Here is an 18,082-nt window from a genome sequence, read left to right on the forward strand (position 1 = left end):
AAGCTTCTAGAAGCTTCTCACAGAAGCCACCCTGGTAGGCCCCTGCTACCAACGTCTTGCCATGCAAACCCAATACACAGAGTTACTGCATATTTTTTTAATAGTGCTGCCACATTAGACCCGAAGAGACCTATGCATTTTATATTACAAAACTGGTATGGTGTACTATCCAATTTTTCTCTGTCTTTTCTCCCCTTTTCTCTAAAAAGACAAATGCAAGCTTCTTCTTCATTTGGGTGTGGCAAGAGCTACTGTAAGATAGCTAAGGCTGAAAATTTTGAAGGATCATGGTATCTTCCAACCTTCTGTAGTTTTATTAACCAGATCTAATCACAACTCTAGACCTACATTGACTGAACTTCTGTCACTCAAAATACTTCCAACCACAGAAGACAGGAGAGTTCTTTACAAAAAAAACCAAAAAAAAACCCAGCACAGCAGCATACAAGCCATATAATACTTCATAATAAAAACATTCAATTTTATGACCAGCCTTTGAGAAATGCTTAAAGGCTTAAAGATTCTGCACTGGAGGAGGACTCAGTGAGATGTTAAAGCATAAAAGCTCCAAAGCCCACAAATTTATGAAGAGTCTATGCAGAACTACTTTAACTCAGAAAAGCCAGGTGAGTCTCGACTCACCTAGCTTCCACTGTTTACGGTGTGGGTACATCTGAGCCTGTTGTGTAAACTCCCTCTAGAAGTCAATGGAAAGAAACAAGGACCTTATGGACATGATCCCATCCTGGCACTGGCATTTAAAGCTAGAGAAGACTGATGACAGCCACAGTAAACAGTGTACTGAAATCCATGTTACATTTACTTACTTCTCTCAGGAACTAATGTTTGAACTCATCCAAAGTCTAAAGTATATTACATTTAAAAGATGCTTCAAAAAGATCATGAAATTCTAAAACAGTGGTATGAATAAAACTGGGTTCTCTGAAAATGGATGTTCAAAGGTTTTCAGTGTCAGAATTGGAAGATGTTGAACTAGTACTAAATAAAACACATTTCAAATAAATGAACATCAAGAAGATTCACAGTTTCCATCTCTGCAATTAGCTATACAGAGACAAAGAAATGGACTCTGCCATCGACTGCAACACATGCCTTCTACTTATCTTCATGCAACTGTTTTGTCTTTGCCTGGCTTAGACAACTCTTCCAAAGAGAAAGACTGGCAAACTGCACTATATATTCTATATTCAGATGAATCACACTCTGTCAAGTTTTCATGACTGTTTTGTTTTCTCTTTTTTTATTTACACTATTCCTTTCCTCATCCCTCATCTTTATTACCTTTACTCTTTTGCCTATCATCAATTTTCTACAAGGTTCACAACTTAAGACATAATGGAAGGACAAAAATGTATTTGTCTGACAAAATAATTAAGTCTCTCAATCCCCTAAACTAACTTCTTCATCTCTTTTTATGATTTCTCCTTGATAAAAATTTACTATATTAAAGACCAATTTTGGGGTGAGGGATAGGGAGAAGAGTTTTGAAATAGGTTTCCTTTATATTTTATACAATTAAGTGAAAAGGGATTCCAGGAAATCTTTGAATGAAAGACTTAGTAATCCAAGTTTATATGTTTTCCCCATCTTCTTCTGAGTCTAATAAAAAGTTAAAGACATTTTTAAGGGTGATAATTACAGTAAAACATTACTGATAATATGGTGTTGCATCATGGACAACATACAGATGGTTAAAGTTGGAACAGAGAATAATCAGAAATTTGCAAAGTTATCCCTACCATGCATATTAAACAGATAAGACTAATGCTGCCAACAACTGGAAAAAAATTAGGGTGGTATTCAAAGCCCAACTGCAGAAACGTGAGTGCATCTAAGCATTGGTATCACATGTGAGCAAAGTATATAAGGTCCCATTATAATAAATGTTCTAGATGCTAGGAAGCCAGGGCAATGAAGTAAAAATAAGAAATATTCTTTAAGTAAAGACAAATGAAAATAAACTTTATCAGAAATGAAACACTGGCAATTTTTTGCTGGAGATTTTGACTGTTGTTTTTCATTTTTAAATTCAAGTATGCCCAGTCTGCCTCTCCCCTTTTCCTCTCACTCCCACTCCTCCCCCATTAATCCTAGGTCTCTTTTAGGCACACAAACTATTTAGTCTTGAGTCCTTTTCTAAGAGTTGAACTAAGGTAACATATCAGAAACAGATTAAAGTGGGAAATGGATATATAAACTTAGACGATACCATATTAAAGCAGAGATGGCATTATATTTATTTTGAAAAAATTATAAAATTGAAAAATTATGAAATAAAAAAGCATGAAACTTTGCAAAATTCAGTTAATATACTTGAAGAAGTTAATATACTTGCCTGGCTAAAATATTCAATTACAACAAACTGCCTGTAAATCTTAAGGTTTTTTCACAAAAGTATTCTCCCTATTTTACAGGATGGTTAAACCAAAACATGCTAAAGGTGGGGAAAAAAACCCAGTAACAAACAATCCAAAAGAAAAGACCTCTGTAAATGCTTTTAGGCTTATCACAAAGGACACTTCTGCATTCTGAAAGATCTATTCACAGTCTTCATTTTAGTAAAATAGTATTTGGAAGCAGTTTCTAAAACTGGATGTAACATTCATTTACACGTATCTGCCAAGTTTTTAAATCCCTTAGAAGCTAAACTAAAACATGTTGAAAATGACTCACTGTGGTACCAGAATATGTACTGTAGGAAATAAGAACTCATTTACAAGTGGGAGAAATACACTCACACTTCATCTGTGGGAATTCACTAGACTTCCCTTCCAGTAAACATTATATTTTAAAATAATCACGGAAAATACGTTCTTTTAACTGCAGTTTATGAAAAGATTCAGACAGCTGGCATAAGAAAAGAGACTTACAAAGATAAATGCAAGAATTGTCTTTAAAAATAATTAATAATTCTGCCAAAAGATATCAATTTAGCAATAAAAAAAGATTCCAATCTTTTTTACTTACTCTAATGGCTAAACTAAAACTGTTTAATACAGTTGTTCTGTGCAAACAGATAACCATTTCAGACAAAGGACAAAAAGAAGATTTGGGGGAAGGAGTTGGGGGAAAGCCCTGGCAGGCAAATAAATTACCATAAGGTAGCTCTTTTCTAACTTGAGCATGTCAGTTAGTTTCTATTCATCTGCACACTTCAATAATACAAATACCTTGCAGAATAATACAAATACCACAGAAAATTAGACGCAGATTTCACACCTTGTAACTAGGAAAAGAATCCTAAAGGACAAATCTAAAACCAAAAAACCCAGCCTCACTAGCTTCTATAAAGTATACCGTCTGCAAAAACAAATATATCCTAGAGGAACATGCAACAGACAAAAAAGATACAATATTTCCTCACGTGGTTTTAGGTCTAAAAATCTTAGAATTAAGGTATCAATAAAGGCCCCATTTCAGCTGATGCTGGGCATTTCACACGCTGGGCATGGGATTTACATCAGTCACACTTTGCTCATCTTTTACTATTCAGAGAAACACTCTATACTGAGTATACTCGGAGATTCAGGAGTCAGTTAATTACCTAAAGTGAGTGACATATGAAGACAAGAGAAGGACTAGGGTTTCTAATTACCCTCATTTACTTACAGTACCATTTTGCACAAATAAAACCTTCTCCCCTTTGGGTTTTGAATGGGACAAATTCTTCCACTTTCTATAATCCACAAGTAATTCTAGTGACCCAAGCAATGTATCCAAGGTAAAATGGGAAGATGCAACTTTTTGAAGCATCTTGCAATTTATAATCTAGATTCTATTTCTGGAATGGAAGAGGTTAAGATCTCAGAAAAATCAGAGCAAACATTAAGCAAAATTTCAGAAGGGATGAATCAGTGCACTTCTATATCTGTCTATCCATGGCAACAAATACTTTCCATGAAACAATTAGAATATCTGTGAAAACAATTCCAGATGACAGGTTCGACATCAAAGCTTAAACTACATTATATGCATGCATACACATGCAGTAGTATTTATATTAAAATGTTAGCCAAAAGCTGCAGCATTTTAACAATATATCCAATACTTAAATTTTAGAAAAGATACACATATAGAGTTGTAAGTGCAAGTATGTATATTTACACTTTACATGTATATTATGAAATCTAACATTTTATGAAAAGTCTAAATGCCTGATGGGTATATGCAGTTTAGGTAGTACACAAGCTTCATCTCAAAGGAACCTATTTCTAGTACATTTATTTCTATAACTACACTGCCACTTGACAGAAAAAGTTTACTTCCCTTTAAGAGAAAGTTTCTCAAGCTTGTTTATTCCATGAGTGAGAAGCTGGCATAAACTATGGCAATTCTTTTGCTTCTGGAACACTTCAAAGGGGCACACACACCCCATCTCTACACTGCCCATGCTTCATGAGTCTGCAGGGTGGTCCATGCAACATTATCTCCAGCTTGTCAACATTTGTTTCTTTTCAAGTACGAAAACCTGCTATTAAACAGGGCTCATAAGAAAGGGCTGGGGCAGTACAGGTGCATATGAGCAGCATCTTTATGAATTCTATGTAGTGGTAAGAACTGCAGAAGCCCTTTATTGCTTGTAGTAAAGCCCCTTGATTTATTCTTTCATATGGATCCCTCCATTCCATCTTGGTTGGGTTTATTCAGTCCTCAAGTTCTGTGTCCTTACTGCTTCTCACCACACTCCTCCCACAGAAATAGAAATCCTCTCACTAATGACCACCAGCCACCATCAGGAGCAGGCCAGCATATCTGCTTTCACTGTGCTCACCTCAGCGGCCCATCCAGAACAAATGTTCCTGTCTCATTTTGGTCTTGCTAAAGTTCTAAGTTGCCATTTTTTTTTTTTTAATTTAATCTAAATCCTGTTCCCCCTCACAGGGACAAATAGCTCAAAGTGGTACCACCCTCTTGGCATCCTCATGATTCAAATGTCATGTCACATCTAAGTGTCACTATGGCTAAATAATGTTTGGCAAAAATGTTGCTGACATGTCACATTGCCACCCTTCAGCTACCCAGGATCAAGGTACTCCTTAGCAAACTTTTGAACTCTGGTTAACTGTGCACTGAACATTAATTGCATGTTCATTTTGCTGGTTTCACAGAATATGCTTACAGAGTTACCCACATAGTCATATAAGTAGGCACAACTGTGCCTTTAGATCATTTAGCCAGGAACACAAACAGCTGTAAAAATTATCTAAATAGCTTTGCTCTGAGTAAACTGAAGGACATGGCCTTCCCACTATCCGATATGTGATGCAATACTTCAGTGCTGAAGACATACAGTTTCAAAATAAATTTACTGGTTTCCCTGTATGTAAACAACTCTCTGAGTCAACCTTGACACAAGTCTGAGATACATTCTCGAAGCAATCTTATCTAGAAACAAGACCATATAAAAGGGAAGTCAGCCTTCCAAGCCTGGTCTTTCCATTCTCTCCTCATCAAGGCACTGGCCACGCAACAAGCCAGTCTCATGAAGAGAGAAAGCAACAAACAGGCTGCAAGAACTTGCATGGTTGTTCCATCAGTTGTGAACACTGGTTTCACCAGTTGCAAGCACTACATGTAAATATCATACATACCTCTCTTTCAGGAAGTCCTTGATGTGATTAATTAGGCATACTGAATGCTGGATGGAGTAATGTACAAGGTAAACAGCTCCTTGTGGCTTATGGCCTCCTTGGCTTGCTGATGTACACTTTTGGGAGCATGTACATGAACACCATGATAGTCCTTCATCTACTCACAGTCTTTCACCCATTTACAAATGGACTAGCTATCCTTCATTCCAGAACTATATACCACCAATTTCCTTATTTGTAAGAGTTACTCACAGAAACAGGTATCCCCACCATGGAAATAAGGACCAGCCTAACCGCTCTCAGTTACACCTAACATTCAGTTACACCTAACATTTTCTCACCACTTCCAATATGATTCTGCAGAAGACAAGCCCTGGCCAAAACTCAGTCCCAAGCTCTTATAAATATTAAGTCTTCATGACAAACATTGCAGAGTTTCCCATGAGTTTACCATGAGGTTCATAACGTAAGATCACAAAACTCTTAACTGCCTTCTCAAACCACACAAGCACCTATTTGGACACTGTTCTTCAGAGTTCAATATCCAGATATGAGAACAGAATCACATCCTTTTCCAGAGAACAATAAGAATGTAACCACAGCCTCTGAATGTAATTACAGAAGATAATTATTGTTAAAACTTCTATGGTTTTATTAGGCTGAAATACAGTATTACATCAATAGCCATCATTTGAATATCAATTTTTTGTACAGACATACAGAAAATACAGTATCCCTGGCTTTGTAGAATTTAGCTTCAGATTAGGAATTATAATACACAATTTTGGTAAATTCATGCAACTAACAATCCCTGTATGTATTTATGGTCATGTTGTTATTTGTGACGTGTTTTTCTTTTGTATTCTAAAAAACATATACTCGGGATTTTCCTAAAACAGATTCTTTTCTCATTTGCAATTGAAATGTTAGTGCTTTGGGCTACTTAATGCATAAATTTAATCTTTCAAGCTCAAATGATTAGAAACACTCCAGAAATAAATACTATTTGCATGGATAAACTGATATAACACCAAATAAAATCACATTACCAACTTCTTCAGATAAATGCTTTCATTTATATCTTGTCATAACATCCATGTAATGTCACCTTTTCAAAGGGACACTAAGCACATGCAGTTAAAAGGCTGAGAAATTCCCGTGTTCCATAGCTTCTATTCTGTTCTACACAGAATAGGTGTAGTGTATAAGATGAAAGGCCCATGTAGCCTGATAAACCTGCCTCCCAATTGTAGCCAAAAGTGTATGTTTTGAGAAAAGCAAGAAAACTTCTGCATAGATTGTATTTCTCCCTAGTCCTCTGACGCTATGTTAAACTATTTCTAGCTCAAGCATTTCTTGAATTGGATGTGTTTTCTATTTGTAAAGCGATTCTCAGATTTATCTCTGAGCTCTTCCTGTCTCCTTTTGAACCCATGTAAACTTTTAGCATATGAAACATGATTTGGTAATGAGTTCCAAAGGATCCCTACTCATTCACCCTGGCAGTGCTGACCATTAATAAGCAGCTGTGTGCAGTGAGTTACAAAAACAGGTGTGTACCTGAGGAATACTAGCAATCACAGCAAAATCATGGACTGCAGTGGAAGTTTCAACCTTATAATTCAAGAACTTTACGAAGTCTAAGCAGCAGCACCCTTATATCACAGAATGCCTCTTTGAAGGTATTTATAACTGCTTTCAAATTCGTTCACAACTGATATATTTTCAATCTTTCCAGGCTAGTAAAAAAACTTAAGGACATAAAAGAACAAATAGTTTCTTAGGTACTCAGCATAATAGCCATCACAGAATTTTAGTATTTTGTTTCTACTAATCATAGTATTTTAAGATTAAGACCTTTTGGCTAGTGGGAAATCAACAGGTAAAATGAGAATGTCAAGGCTTAAGGAAAATCTTTATGATATGAGGATATGTTCATATTACAACCTTTCCAAAGCATACCTCAGAGGCTAATAATATTTCATGAGAATTATTGCTTAGGAGCTGGGACAAGAGCTACTGAAATAAAAAGATTTTTAGAGCTATAAATATAATCACTGAACATTCCTTGCACAGCAAGAGAATAAACTTCAAAGCCTGTGTTCCAGATGTACTGAAGCTCAGGAAGGTCAGACATTAGACTAACTTAGCATTCCTATGAGTCTTCATGTTGATAATTCTACAACATCAAGACAGTTACAGTTATGAGGTGACCGGTTACAGGGCTCAAAGCATCCATTCTGGAAGAACACTATCTTAGCTAAGAATGTAAAATTTCAAGATCCTGATTAGGAATCTAACAACTAAACACAACTAGGCATGCCCTAGAAAGTGTGCAGTCTTCCTAATAGCTTTATTCATCTGTTTAATCAATTCAGTTAATTAGGTTTTCTCCTTCTGTTTATTAAAATGCAGCTTAGAATTATCTAGCAAGATGTAAAGTTCAAATAAACATATCCTTAGAAGAAAAGGAAAAGAGTAGGAGCCTCTCTGGTCATTTCAGTAGAAACATAAAATGCATAGACTTGTTTTGTTATGGATTTCAGTGCTGCTTCTACACCTTGGAAAGAAACTAGACCCAGTCACCTGGGAAATGGACTTTTTCATTGCTTCTCCATCATATTATCACTCCTGGTCCTTTCACTCGCTTCTTTGCATTGATTCTGAATTTTCGAGAGGATGTCTTTCAGTAATTTCCATGACATTCATAGAATTTTATTCTTTTAGCTGTACCTCATACTTTACTTTTTTATCAAGAGAACAAGATGAAGGTAGTTTTACAGGAAATGTGCAGTAGTTACTTTGGCTAGGGCTGAAATCTAGACAAAGTCTAAGAATAACAGTGAAGGGCTTGGCTTTATTCTAATAGAAATTCTAAGTGTTATAAAATTACACATACGCATAATATTATAGAAATCATAAATGAATACAGCACCAGCAAATTATTACCAAAAAAGCATTTTAGAATACATTAAAGACGTTAATTGAAACTGAAGATATAAAGTGGTAGTGATTTTCAAGACCTACATAGCTCTGGAATTCAAGGGATTACAAAGCAATTCATATACAAATGTAGCAGTCATGTCCAGGGAGTAAAAGACTATGGCAGTAGTTTTTAATATAAAGTGATGGCAGCTTTGCCAAAGAAATATTTTGGCCAGCAGTTTTCAGTATGGATCTCTTTTTAATTCGTTATTGAAATCTTCATTGTATATAAATATTCTTGAAGAGATAATAAGCCCTTATTTAAATATTATCAAGAACTCCAGCACTTAAATACATTGACTTAATAATTGTAATATTAGAATCTTGTCACTGCAGTCAGCAACATTCAGGTTATAAAAATATGTTAACAGAAGGGGAAAATAATTAATTTTAATGTTTCCATTAAAAAGAATGTTTAACGTAATAAATGAAAAACTAATAATGAGATTCCTGCATGCTCTGCAGATATTCTAAATGCAAAGCAGAACAATTATTTATTCAGTAAATCTATCCAATTATTTTCTCACCTAACATAGTCCTCTAAGCTTGTGTGCAATTAATAAGAAGATAAAAAGATCTTAATTTCATCTAATTTAAAAACCTGTTTGATAAACAGGATTAATCCCATCTCTCCATGACCTACAAAGTTTAAGACAGATGACTAAAATCAGATAACATTCAGCTCCAAGTGAATTTAAAAAAATGTACCACAATTATGAAGAACAAAGAAAATAGGGATAAAAAGAGATTCAAATTATAATGATTATGGAGAGACTAAAATTAAGTCTCCAAAATGTATACGCATCTTGTAGCTGACTGGAAGGAAAAGCATTAAATCAGTAAATACAAATACGCAGAGAACTTTTTGCGTACTTCTCTTAACCTGTGTAGTATAGACAAAGGCTATAAATGTAAATGACCTTTATTCTATTTTGCTTTTTATTTGAGAAAGGCATTTCTAAATAGAAACACTAGAAATACTCCTAAAGGTATTTTTACCTGGAGCAGATCATCCACTACAAATCTCATAATTTTAAATAGCTATGTACACCAATCCAGAAATGTTTAAATAATAATAATCCAAAATAATTTGAAATCTTTATAGAACAAACCTAAGGGTCTAAACCATTTTTGTAGTCATCATCTTAACTTAACAGAACTCCAAAAACATTGTATAAAAACGTCCTTTCATCATCTGTGCACACTCAAATAAGAAAAAAAGTACATACTTAAAAATATCCTATTACCTCATGGACAGAGATAGGAATTTAAACCTCCCATTAGCTTTTACCAAGACCAAGGGTTTTTTATGAATAGTGTCCACTGCAAAGTTGAAGGAATAGCGTTGCCACAACACAGTTTTCTTGAAGTCTTCTTCTGTTTACTGCATACCTATTTTGTTTCTCTTCATTACTTTACACTTCTCACTTTATCATCACAAAGACAGGAAAAGAAAAATCACCTTGAGTACATCACATGAGTGGCAATCAGCTATAACAGAGCACAGATTTTTTTGTCACTTAGAAAAATAAGATTTTGTAAAATCACACTAACTATGAATTTCCCTTGTGTTCCCAGTAATTCTAGAATTTTCAAACCAGTTCCCACTGATAGAGCTGAGTCCTGGAAAAAGACATTTTACTCCTTTAAAGGAAGTTTAAGGAAGTCAACAACCAAAGACAAGAGATGGTTCTTGTAGATGTCCCCTGAGGTGAAGTGCTCTACTGTGAGTTCACCCCATTTTTGACCTTAGACTCCACTTTGACCAAAGGAACCATTTTAGTTTGATGCTGCACCTTTCACAAAACTAGAAAATTTAAACATCAGGAAAAAAACTGATATAAAACCACGATGCATTCATTCAACTATTTGTTGTTTCTGTTGGTGGTGTTTAGGCGTTTTTGGCAAGGAGAAGTAACAGATTAACAGTCAATAGTTTCAAAATAACACTTCAGGAATATTCAAGAGAAGGAAAAGCTGGAACATATTTAGCATCTACACTTAACTATGTCATAGATGAGGGAGCTATTACAGAATTGCTCTCCTTGTTCAACCCCCAGACACTTTAAATCACAGTAATACAGCTTTAAAATTAGAAAAAAGTCCACCAATAGTTTAAAACAAAGCGAAAATGTTTCCATTTGGTCCTAGTTTTTTAGAACATGCGTGACATTGACAACAGTTTAATCTAAAATATCAAATAATTTTTTTCATTGTCATGGGTAAATGAAACCTGGATTCTCACACAGAATTTACAGCTGTATAATAGCAAAGTGAGCCACAAAACTTACATCCTGATATCACCATGATCTACTTTGAGGTTGAAACAGCAGATCCTTTCTCAGTGTAAATCTTTCATGAATATTATCACTTTGGTATTTTCTTGGCATTTGTAAAGAGCTGTTCACAGAAAGCTATCACAAACATCAGTAAGAAAAATGAAAATAACTGCACTTGACTAGAAAATTGGGTATTAGTTACACTTCTGATCACAAGATTTGCCAGGGGCTTTATTTAACAACCATTCAGGCCAGTCAACATTCCACATATTTCTGAAGCTTTCAAACATGTTTGTTTATACAGATTATACCAGTGGTAACTACTATGAGTCATCTTGTTTTCACTAACATAGAACAAGCTGTTATAATCACTTAAATATAGAACTGGACAATACAGGTACTCCTTTTTAATCTCAGGGGTTTCTGCTGATATCACAAAATTTCTTTGCTCCACAGAACTGTCACATGTCAGTTCACAGGGAATTCAGAATCTGGGGTCTTAAATTAAGGTATTTATACCATCTCAACATGCCAGTTAGTTACTTTGTAGATCATTTAGGTAGTTGATTTGGAATGTGGAGAAAGTCCCAGTCTTAACATCTGTAGTGTGGTTCGAAGTGAGGTAGCTTTAAAGAGAGACACCTACATTTTAAAGAAGCATAGTATGGGTTTTCCATTTTCCCAAGGAGAAAAACATGCTCTTCTGAGCAACAATCTACTTCTTAGAACTCCAAAACCCCATATTAATCAACTTTTGAATTTATTTAAGATGAGGAAAGGAGATTTTTACTTAATTGGAGGGCTTATCACTGGAAAAAGCTACAGGAGCCCAGAAGCATAAGTGTATCGAAAAAGGTTCTTATGTTTCTGATTGCAGGGAAACTTCCCTCTTCAAAATCAAGCAATGATATGAAAAAATACAATATATTATACAAGTGGAAATACAGCAGAAAAGTATTTTGTCCATGGTTCTTAAGTTTGAAAATAAATATAGAATTGAAAGCTGGTATTTTCATTAAATAGAAGTGCATACTCAAATTATCATACACCAGACCTATTTTCCAGAAGAGTTTCCAGTTATATATGAACTCCCCATATGTCTTAGTAAATCTTACCACAGTGAAAGGTAGGAGTCTCCTCAGAAAGAAATGCAGGTTGACTCACATTAGCATTTTATTTTGATGCTGGTAGTTTGGAATCAAGTTTCCTGGTTGTCCTCACTTAACTGGCTTTGATTTCCACATTTGTATTGTGAAGCCATCATCTCAGAGTTTGCAAACTGAATTCCTTTTTGAGAATCCAAGAACACCCACAATGCACTCTAACCACTAACAGGCATTCCACACCCTTGGGCCCATTCAGCCTGAACTAGAATTAATCTGAAGTCAAATCCCTGAAACCCAATGTGGATATAAAGTCTTCTGACCCATTCTGCTTACTCTAGAACTACTTCTGTTGTTTCACTAGTTAGTAATGCCTTTTTTTCAGTCCTTAGGCAATGCTATTTCTTCAGTGGTATCACCAGTGCAATTTAGGAGTTACACATAAAAATTAAAAGCTTTAATAAATTCATGCCTATGCTTAAGTTAATGACATTTTAAAAAGTATTTAGAGAAAAAAAAGGTTAATTTAGTACTTTCTTCAACAACTTCACAGTTGGTTAATAAACCAATCTCTTCATATTAGAAAAAACCTATTTAGGTTAAACAATGAATTAAATCCAATATTAAGGACACATGACAAACTTAGCCTGACCAACTTTGATTACTGTCCATAGTTTTCCATTTCCTCATAACTTACCACAGGTAATACACTAAATTTACAAAAAGCAAGGAAAAAGTGTTGCAGAACAGGAAAGTAAGACTGCTTGTAAACACTGTAGAAAATCAACCACAGTTTCTTTCTCCATATGAATAGACTTGTACATTTTTAAAGACAACATATTTTATACATGGAACATGAAAGGGGCAGCAGTAAAAAAAGAAGCATGTAGCAAGCTTAATTGCTCATAGCTACTGCTCTCTATCCACACTTTATAAAAACTATTACTTGAAGTCATCATATAAAACGATTTTCTACTTTCAACTAAAGCAAAAGAAACCACAACAGAACAGGTTCACACTTTGACCACTGCTACTGCACAGTATGAAATCCACATTTTTGCTATGAGATGAATAATTATATTTGCTTGTCTTTACAGGAGTGTAGGAGAAGAATCAAACTTTCATATTATTGCTGCACTGGTAATGGGAAAATTTTACTACAAGAGTTAAGCCTGTAACATAAATTAAACAAAATGTTTGTAATTAAATTTGTTCTTTATAAGCAGAAAGCCAGTACTTCCTCCTATCTGAAACTCCTAGATATAAACATAGTTACACCTTTAGATTTATTATATGCATTTTAAAGACACTTACTGTTCTAAGAGTTGATTGTACTTTCTTAAAGCATCCTTCTCAGCAATAACTGCTCTTTCTTTTTCAGCAACAGCATTATCTCTTGCTTCTCTCAAATTTCTGAAGGAAACAAAAGTTATTCTGTTAAGAACCAGTTAGGAAAAAGACTGTTTTGCTTAATTAATTCCTACTGCTTGATCTGAATTGCAATACTACCACCTTCAACTCTCACAGAATAGTAGAAGGGTCTGTCTATCTATATGCCTATTTATTACAGAGGCTTTACTTGAGGTTACTTTCATATATACCAGCAAAGCTTCCAGCTCTGAAATTCTAAAAACCAATGATCAAATTACCTATTTATACATAGAAACATATAATCCAAATTATTCTAGAATACTAGAACTATAGAATATTTTTTTTTCAGGAATTAAATAAATTGCAATAATTTTGCTTGGTACTTCACTAATAACTACAGGAATGCTGTCCACATAGCTGAGATGATTCACAACTTTTATGACAGAGCAAGAAAAGATTAGCTGGGGATAGAAATCCTACTTCCACTTACAACTAATTGTCTAGTTACTCTGATATATAGGTTATTGCGTATCATTGATGTCTCCTGGGTTCTAACAAATATTTTATTACAATCAATTGATATTTTTTCTTCTTTTTTTTAAGCCAAGGATCAGTCAAGAAGTGCAAGCCACCTCTATTATTCCACTGACGTGAATGAGAATAGCATGATATGAAGAATAATACTGATAGTATTTATGTTAAAACATTTTACAGTTATTAATAGTCTGTTATGCTACAAGCAGACTACAGGTTAACACTGCAATAAACTGTATCTATTGCTTAGATAGCGTTTATAAGCTCTATGTCCAGTATGTAGTGCAACACAGCACCAGCCAATTTTCAGAGCTGAGTGGTTGCTGAGGACCAGACACCTACGTTATGACTGGTTTTGAGGATTTTACTTTACTCCTGGTTTGCTTCTGTGACCTGAACATTCACTAGCATTTGGAATATACTAGATGATCTTAAAGATTCCTTTCAATCTCGTTTCATCTGAAAGAAATCCTGTTCATGTGCTACAAATGTGAGCACATTCAAGCACGAACTGCAAGGCAAGCAAAAACCCTGGCTAACCGCAACGACTAGGGGGTTTCACTTTAACACCATGTTCTTCATCTGAACTAAACTCCTAACGTAGATGCAACAAAGATCTTCCCACGGAAGTTGTTTCTCTCCCCATTCCCCAAAGCAACCTTCTTAAAGCAAAGTGAAGTTATAGGCTCAGGCAAGTTTTGAAGAAAATAGAAAAGTCAAGATATAAAGGAAAACAAAGTTATTAAGCCCATGTAAATGTTATCCTAGGTCATTATACCACACTAAAGGTATATAATTTTCGTTTTGAAGACTATTTTCTAGACTGGCACTTTTCTGAATTCAAAGTAATTCATACAAACAGGAAATAGTTACTTAGAAAAATCAGAATTAGGATTATGTAGCAGCTAACTGGTTATGAGAGGAAAATGAAATATTTCTTTAAAAATAGAGTTACTGGGCTACAGCATTTAGTGCAGAAATTCAGGGACTGGCCTTGAGATTAGATTCTTTAAAACTGACTCTTACCAAAATATGGGAACATGACAATAAATTTTGTTAACAGCATAAAGATCAAGCATATTATATCTCATAGTAGGTGTCAAGTGTTGTATCCTTAAGACTAGAGTAACAGAAGTGGGATAAAGATCAAGTGATAGGAGATAAACAGAGACTCATTTAGAGAATAAACTATTTTGCTTAGCTGAACAGCTAATCAATTGAAAACACAATAGGAAGAAAAATAAGGACACAAGTGAGGTACTATTCAACCAACAAGATGACAACTACAGATGTGATGTAACTTCTGTTGTAATATTTTCTAGAGAGTCAAGACGCACATTAACAATGCTGCCAGTTTTCAGATTGTGTGATTTTGGTGTCAGAAGAGGTGAAGTGCCTGTCTGATGGCTGCACAAAGAGGCCGTATGGACCGTCAGGTATCTACCCAGCCTACCACACAAGTGAAAGTACCCTTTTAAAATGGGACAGAAATACTACCTAGAGATTCAAGAATGGGTATGGGGGGAAAAAAAAAGTGGGATGACAACAGGGAAGACAGAAGCTCAAGTGCTTCTGTGTTAGCTTTTTAAACAAACCTCTTGGCAATTGCCATTTATTGCACTTCGGTTAATATCCTAAACTATTCTAGAATGCACAAACTGGACTCCAGTCAGATTGAACCAAGTCAGAAAACGTGCTCAAGGAGAGCATCTCACATGCTCAAAATGACTAAATTGTGTTTATCTACGGGAACAGACTCCAGCTAATCCAATGCCAAACCCCATGCAGACATTCACATGCTTGCTAATGCAAACATAGCCAGTGCTTACAACAACCAAACAAGTGAAACTGATGCCAAACAAATCAGGAATGAAAGCATCACCTCTTTATTGGTGCCCCCCCTTCCATTTTAGTTTCTTGAAGACTCATCCAAGTGTAAAATAAGCACCAATAAATTCAAGGGAAGTATCAGACTCATCAGGCTTGGCAAAGTGGTAAAGAATAAAAGCAACTGAATATTTGATTAGCTTAGATGTAATACCATTCCATTCTTTGAGCTTGAGGATGAAACCGCATCTTTATTTTCAGTCACAATCAGCGTCTCAGCACATCATACAAATTCACTGCCAATTGCTTTGCTAGCAATTTGGGTTTCCCTTTGTCTTGCCATTGAGGCAGATTGTCTTATGGTGGATTTCTTTTGTATTTTTTAGAAAGAGCATATGATAAAAAGCCTTTTTGTTTCTGTGAAACATGAAGGCAAATCTAAAGGATTTACATTTCAGAAGTAATTGTTTCAAAATGAGGAACAAAACTGTAAATCAGTTCCAGATAGAAATGAAATATCTTTCAGTAGCTTTCTCAATGATATACAGACCCTTGTCAAATCTCCACAAACAGTGCATGTTTAAATTTCTACTTCGTAATTCAAAAGAGATTGGCATACAGGAAGTAGAGTAGATGTGTATGTATGTGTATATATTTTACTCACACTTGCAAAACTACACCATGATGTAACTTTTTTTTAATTAGAACATTTCAGTTGACTGAAGACAGACAGCAGAAGTCATGTTCTTTTTTTCCACTCTTCCCAGCAGTAACAAAACTACCTATTAGAGGAACAGATGCTTAAGCCATAAATATCTTTTTACTACCATCAATTCCTTCTCCACATGACACTTTCAGGACATTTACAATGAAGTTATAATTAATTATTAAACAATCCTCCCATTTTAAAGGATAAAACAGCCGAAACACAAGCTAAAAAAGAATTTCAGTGCCAAGGTCCAAATCCCTAGATCCCTAAAGTATTACATGTAACTGTGGTATTCAACCAGTCGACACACTCATAAAATTCAATATGCAGGTCTTTGCAGGACTAGAATTTTCTTCAAAAGAGAATTTTATAGTAATTGACATGAAATCCACGCTTTTTTTTTTTGAATCATCGTGCTGTAAACAATCTCAATTAGATTTATTTTATAAAGGCATAAGTCTTATTGGTTTCCCTTGTTTTTTTCCTGCCTTATTTCCTGCATCAACACCACCTCTTCTGGATTCTTGGCACAGCTTCAAGACTGCCCATATAAGCATGACAGGTAAACTAATGCATTCTGTATTAATTAACTAATATTATGTATCTGAACAAACTTCAAACCACCAATGTTTATCTAGAGCATGAATTTTAATAATCCTTTTCAACTGATAATTTTGGATGACCATCACTTGATAATAAATATAACACCACGAATTTACTTTATAAGTATAAATTCATTTCAGTGTTTAAAAGATTCTCATCAGTTTTACAAATGACCTTAAGTTGTTAGCTTTTGAACACCTCTCAGAGAGTCAGTCAATTAGGATTATAACGAAGCACAAAACAGTGCTTGGTCATTTCTGCTCTGATTAGGTTATTGCCTACATCTTATTTACCTGTTTTCACGTTCATACATCTCTTTTGAAGTGCTTCTTAGTTGTTCAATTTCTTGGTTTGTTTTCAACCTTATTTGCTCCAACTCTTCATGCAGTCTCTTTTCATATTCTGTTTTATAGTGATCTCTGTAAATAAACAAATACATTGCATTGGTCAAAATATCAAAACCTCAGGTACAGCTCTACAACTAGGGCAGAGGGTTTCTTGATTTTACATTTTATTTCAATCCTTACTCATTTACCTCTCAAATTACTTGAAATACATATCAGCCTATACTGTTACACAAATTAAATGAAAATCAATCAGGAATAAATAATATTTAACTGGGAATAAATAAAAGCTTTCTGCGTACTGATTTAAATTTTTAAAGTAATTTGATATTGATTAATCACATAAGATTAAGCTTAACATTCTTCCAGAAATTCTTTGTCAGTCTCTAAGTGCTTATATTACTTCACTACTTAAAAAAACCCAAACCCTCACTTTCCTCTTCCTTATTAGATATGGATTGATTAAACTTACTGACTTGCAATACTGCCACGCTACTACAAGACTTCTTTGACTACTATTTGCACCTCATCATCATGGCTAGGCTTCTTGAACGAAGATTTGGGAAGGCTCTATCCACATTTGCTACAGGCACGCTGGTGGCTTATGAGGCCAATATGTGACAGACATATCCGATTGCAAAAGGCACAGCAGAAAGACTCCTTAGATGGTGTATTCTGCAATACACGGTTCTTTCTGCGCTGCCTTTTTTCCTCG

General features: G+C 34.9%; 1 protein-coding gene across 6 annotated transcripts in view; it reads right to left on the bottom strand.

Moving 5' to 3' along the window:
* PIBF1 (progesterone immunomodulatory binding factor 1) overlaps window positions 1-18,082 on the bottom strand; it is a 112,198-nt gene that overhangs the window by 66,657 nt on the left and 27,459 nt on the right. For 5 of the 6 annotated variants that reach the window (XM_017828613.1, XM_017828612.1, XM_017828615.1 and 2 more), the window contains 2 exons: window positions 17,317-17,442; window positions 13,294-13,392 (listed from right to left, as the gene is read on the bottom strand). In XM_017828613.1, the coding sequence (XP_017684102.1) occupies window positions 13,294-13,392; window positions 17,317-17,442 (225 nt within the window). The remainder of the gene's footprint in view (window positions 1-13,293; window positions 13,393-17,316; window positions 17,443-18,082) is intronic. The other variant, XM_017828616.1, reaches the window with a different exon arrangement.

This window comes from Lepidothrix coronata, unplaced genomic scaffold (assembly GCF_001604755.1).
Source record: "Lepidothrix coronata isolate B3197 unplaced genomic scaffold, Lepidothrix_coronata-1.0 Scaffold150, whole genome shotgun sequence".
NCBI classification, from domain to species: domain Eukaryota; kingdom Metazoa; phylum Chordata; class Aves; order Passeriformes; family Pipridae; genus Lepidothrix; species Lepidothrix coronata.